General features: G+C 43.7%; 1 protein-coding gene across 1 annotated transcript in view; it reads right to left on the bottom strand.

Moving 5' to 3' along the window:
* The window catches only part of SRBD1 (S1 RNA binding domain 1), a 151,217-nt gene that overhangs the window by 3,000 nt on the left and 142,396 nt on the right, over positions 1-5,821 (bottom strand). Inside the window, exon 21 of the mRNA XM_018576291.1 lies at positions 2,758-2,942. Coding sequence (XP_018431793.1) covers positions 2,758-2,942 — 185 coding nt within the window. The remainder of the gene's footprint in view (positions 1-2,757; positions 2,943-5,821) is intronic.

Here is a 5,821-nt window from a genome sequence, read left to right as displayed (position 1 = left end):
CAAACCCCAGACAACACACACATCTACACAATCAGAAGCCAGAAACAAACACACTACACATTGGCTGGCCCCACAAGAATACTTAGGAATAACGTTAGGCACCTTTTTTTTAGATTAATTCTAAGCAGCAGCAGTAGTGATACCATATGCAGCAAAGGTTTTAAAGCTGAACTCCAAGCACATATAAAAGACACACTTTTATACAGTTCTATATTCATAACCACTACCACTCCTGCCATGCTTCGAGAGACACTAAACTCAGGAGTTAAAGTAGCCACCGATCCAAGATGGACTACAATCTCACGTTTAGTTTACTAATTTGTATCATTATTATACTCCATCACAGGAGTGAGCTTGGAGCAGTGGCTACTTTACAACACACACAGGGACCATGGGGAACAAAAGTAGTCACCCTCCAGAAGGAAGGACAGTGTCAGCACCAATTCAGAGATTATTTGAGGATCTACAGCCGAGTGTTACACAAATAGGATACAGTTTGGTTAATAGTTAAGGTACTTGAATGCATTTATAAGATTTAACACCTGAGTTTAGTTTAGTGTCACTTTAAAACCTCATTAAATGTACTTTTAATGCACGCAGTGTCATTATTTTAAACTTGACTTGGTATCAGCCTAATGAATGCACTGTACAGCAAGGCTCAGACTAGGAAAGAAAGAAGTATCACAAGGAGCCAATTAAGCACTGTGCTGCAGTACTAACAAGGAACATGCTGAAAGGAGGAGATGGCAGAGGAACGAGTTCATGAGTCTGCTCTTTCTCCTTTCACTGTCCAGTCACAGGGTCAGGGAGGGAGAAGCACTGCAAGTGGTAATAAACTGCAGCAGAGTAAAATCAGATCTCCTGCCCTGTGTAAAGGGATTGGATGGACAGAAATAAAAATACCTTACCAGGTAATACAGCTCTCATATATTTATTTTACCTGCATAATTAGCTGTTTACCTGCAGTTCAGCTTTAAATGCCTCACACTGTAACTGTTTCTAATAGAGGTGCTCCGAAATTAAAATGTCAAAGCCGAAACAAACAAAACAATTTCAGGTCGAACCGGAAATGTTTTTTTTTTCTTCAAATTTTTGATTTTTATTTTTGGGAAATATTGGGGGGTGGGGGGAAATATTGGGGGTCTAAATAGACCCCTGATATTTCCCTTTTAAAATAGAAAAAGAGATTGGGAACACAAAGTCCTCAATCTCTTTTTCTGCCGCCCCTGTTTTAAATGAACAGGAATCCTCTATACTGAGTGTTCCTGTTCATTCATAACTTGTGGCGATAGTATGTTGACCATGTCCACAATCATGAATGAACAGGAGGAGCATGGATGAATTGGGGACACAGTAAACATATCATGCCCTCAATTATTTACAAACACTCTGAGTCCTTTAGATCACTGAGTGCTGGTACCCGCTCTCCATCCTGACTCGCTGTCACAGGAGGCTGAGCGGGGCGGTGCAGGAGGAGAGCTCAGCCTCCTGTGACAGCTGTCTCTGCCCCACACCGCTCTCCTGATCTGTCACAGGAGGCTGAGCGGGGCGGTAGGAGACGCCGGCCGCTCACAGCGCTCTCCCCCTGCACTGCTCGGCCTCCTATGACAGTTTCTCTCCTCCCGTTGCACTGTGTCAGAGGGGACACAGGCCATCGCCAACCGGGGAGGAGAGAAACCATGGAGGCACCTCTGTTTCGGTTTCTGTTTTGTTTATTTGTAACTTATAAAACCAGCACAGCTTTAGCCTTTTTATTTTATGGAAATGTGGAGACCACATTGTGTTTATGTTAAACATCTGCACAAAGATCATGGGAAGATATTCATGAATACTGTATTTTATTGCATGGGCCCCCTGCTTTCAAACTATATTGTTTGTATTGTTTGTGGGTCTTTAGTTAATTTTCAGTTTCATTAAACAATTGTATGAGTTTGCATGGGAAACCTGGAAAAACTTTCTAGGTAGCAATGGGGCTAGAGTCCAAATCCAACCATTTTTATTTTGGACATAGGTACGTTTTCTGTATTTTATTAATTGTTTAGAGGCGGTGGAGTCTGGGTGAATGGGACACGAAAGATTGATTCTACTAAAATGAGTATCGTTTTTTGTCTGAGGCTGAGATGGAGGGTGTTAAGTATAATCATACCTTTCCCCCCTTGAGGTTATTGAACTAGTCTAAAACTGGCCATACACCTTACAATAATCTGTACAATCTCCTTTACATTTAAAAAATCCACGAGACCTTAACTCAACAATCAATTCAATATTGATACAATCAGACAGGCCCTCATACTACATGGTAGTTGGCAGATCTAAAGAAGATTGCATAATATTATTGTGGCATGTGTGGCTAGCTTTAGAGAGGCTCTAACACTTTTACTATTCAGGATAAAGTGACAGGTCCAATGGAAAAGAACAATGCGTTCCATTCATCCTCACGCTGTGTAAGCCTCATGTTGGATGGTGTTGGAGCTTACACATCATAAAGGATGACGTCTACCGCATGTGACATTGTTTAGACCTGGTGATTGGTTGCTCAGGCCTCCGCACTGCAACATTAGGTGGAAGTCTAATTTTCCCCCATGAGCAGAAGGGCCAAGTATTCCCTAATGGCAGAGAAACGGAGTGGTGAAATATTACAGCGAATGTAAACATCAGCAGGTGGGAGCTGTGCTTTCAAGGGAACCTGTCACTTTTATGTAAACTGTCAGTACTTGTAGACCACAGGAAATTTGTAGTCAGCCCTCCACACCATACCTGTACGAATGTCATAGCCTTCAGGCTGGCATAGGCCGTCAATAATTAGCTGCAATGTGAGCACAGTCGTCTTCAGCTTCTCAGCTAACTTATCAACTCCTTCTCTTTGGACGGCTTCATTAATTTGCCGCTGAATTTTCTCTGTCCCGATGTCATTGGCACTTCCACCCTCGATGCTCAAAAACCTACAGTAAACCAAAAGTAATGGACATAAGGTTTACACGACATGAAATAGTATAGAACTGAAACAGAAAAGTCACCTATTAATCTAAAGGACTATTAGAAAAAGTGTAGCCATGTGCTTAACATGATTAAAAGCCCTTAAAACTGAAGTCCAGGAATTTTTTTTCCGCCTTGTGCTCAGTAGTGATGGGCTCGGGCGTGTTCGCAGCTCCACGTGCCGAGCCTGCCAGGAAGCTGACAGCGCCACAGCGCCAATCACAGGCACCGGGACATATCCCGATCTCTGCAGATGTCTCAGTACCTGTGATTGGCGCTGCGCGCTGTCAGCTTCCTGGCGGGCTCGGCACGTGGAGCTGGGAACACGCCCGAGTCCATCACTAGTGCTCAGTACAAACAAGTTACCAATGACGGTAATCCTCAGTCTGGATCCATGACAGTTAGTTCCAAAATCGGTTTCTCACTCTTGCTGGAATGTACAGGCAGTGCTATACTTCTTGCAGGAATGAAAAGCCAAAGTTGCATCAGTGAAGTATCGTGTCATTCACCCTCCTTATCCTCTCCCCTACAATGCTTTGTCATTTTTATTTACAGAATACAAGGCGTTCTGTGAATGAATGAGGGGAGATCCTGTTTTTTTTAAATCTGCCCCTCCACTCTCCTCATCCATAAACAATCCAGTAAGCACACAATGGATCGCGTTGCAAAGCTTACTCATTTATTAAGAGATAACATTATAACACACCTTAATCGTTCCTTAAAATAGTCATGAGTTTGTTATTGCACTTTCCAATCTTGTCTAACAAAGGGAATTTTGCACAGCTATGAAATATTATGTGATCTCTGAAAGGAGTAGTAAAGTTCCTGGATATTCTGTCCTCTTATAACATCAGCATTGTTATAGGAGTACATACTAGTTGTTTTTCATAATGCAATCAAAGTTTACTTTAAAAAATCCCTTTTATGTAGTGAGTGCTGCCTTCCGTCTGCCCATTACTTTCAACAACTTCCTGGATTCCCAGTGTGCTGTGTGTCTCTTTCACTGCTGCTTGTTGTGATGTAATCTCCATTTCTCAACACTACATATCCCATGATGCATTGCTTCCAGCAAGAAATGATAATGTTACACGGTGCAGACATGTTACACGGTGCAGACATTAAGTTGTAGTTTTGGAGGCAGGCCCTGTGAGAGTCGTGACACACAGAAGTGCATATTTACAGGGCTGAGTAAAATTATGCCAGTGCATTGATGAAGTACATCCCATGGACATCTTCAGTAAGTTTACAAACTTCTAGATAGATATGGGTATTTGGAGAGGGATAGAAACTTATGGAAATTCAATATTTACTGAAATCAGAAACCATGTAGAATAAAATGGTGGCAGTTAGAAATTTTTATTTCACATATTAGCACAACTCTTTATAAAACCCAAAATTTCAGAAAAAACACACTTAAAAAGGAGAACTATGAGGTGAGTGATTTCCACTCATCCTCATAGTTAGAGCCGACCTGTGACAAAGAAGCTGTCACAGGTCGACTCTATCGATCGGGAAGTGAGCAGAAACATGCAGCCGATCCACTCACTTTCCGATCGTCTCCCTGCAGAGAGCGGTGACTGTCAGTCACCGATCCCCCGCAGGTATTCCCCCCTTCCCTCTCTGATCCTCCAGCTCTGAGTGGAGGAACAGACGGGGAGGGGGCGGGTACAGCTGGCTCTGCCTCTAGATAGGCAGAGCACGCTGTCACTCACGCAGCTGGGTGGATCCAGACAGTAGTGTTGGGACCATCCTGGCTGCGGCGCTCAAAGTATATCGAGGGCAATAGCTCGCTATATACTGAGCTTTGGGTCACGGGAGGACGCTAGTATATGTCCTCCCGTGACCCTAAAGAGAACTATGGGGAAAAACACTTACTGCATAGTTCTCTTTTGAGTTAATTTGTAGTGCACAATATAATACCGATTTTGTTGTGTAAAATATAAAAGATGAGGTTGTGGGGAATAAAAGATACCAAACATGCCAAACTTAAAATCTGCATGTGCCCCTGAAACGGTGCAAAAAAATTCAGTACACCAAATTGTCCATATGTAATGATTTAAAAGCCTATACAGGTCATCAGTTAAGTGTGAATTATTGCTTTCAATAACATATGTGCCGCAATTGTCGTTTTGCTACGTAGGTGTACCCCATGTGTGTCTGCATTAGTATGTGCGGGGAAGGGGATATAAAAAAAAAATGTGGTGCTTTTAAATCTGTTTTTTTTTTAAAAATCTGTTTTTTTAACATGATTTTTTTTGTTTAATTAACTTCATTGCCATCACATGGTGGAGGCTCAAATGCCCCCTGTGTGATAGCACTTTAGTGGTGACAGGTAGGGATGCACCAAAATTTCGGTCGCAAATGGCACTTTTGGTAAAATTACGAAAGTACCATCTTTCGGCCAAAATCGCAGTGCATCTATAGTTTCCCTCCTCCCCTGAGTGCAGTGTCCAGTGGGGAGGAGAGAAATGTTCAGACAGCCGAGCAGGGCGGGGAGGAGAGCACTGTGAGCCGCGATGTCACAGGAGGCCGAGCTCTCCTCCCGCACTGCCCTGCTCAGCCTCCTGTGACAGATCAGGATGGAGAGCGGTGTAGGGGCGGAGACAGCTGACACAGTAAGCCGAGCCGGTAGTGCAGGGGGAGTCAGCTGTCATAATAGACCTAGCTCTCCTCTCCACACCGCCCGCTCAGCCTCCTGTGACAGCGATATCACAGCTATTTACTGATCCTCCGCTCGGTCACACAGAGCCGCTGTCATACAGACAGGATGACAGCGTCTCTCCTCTCCTGCTGCTTGGCCATCCTGGTTGACAGCTCCCTCCTCTGACACCCCCCCCCCCCCCCC

The sequence above is a fragment of the Nanorana parkeri genome, unplaced genomic scaffold (assembly GCF_000935625.1).
Source record: "Nanorana parkeri isolate BGI_ZX_2015 unplaced genomic scaffold, ASM93562v1 scaffold63, whole genome shotgun sequence".
Classification (NCBI taxonomy): domain Eukaryota; kingdom Metazoa; phylum Chordata; class Amphibia; order Anura; family Dicroglossidae; genus Nanorana; species Nanorana parkeri.
The sequence above is the reverse complement of the archived record's forward strand: the minus strand, read 5'-3'. Positions and strand labels throughout refer to the sequence as shown.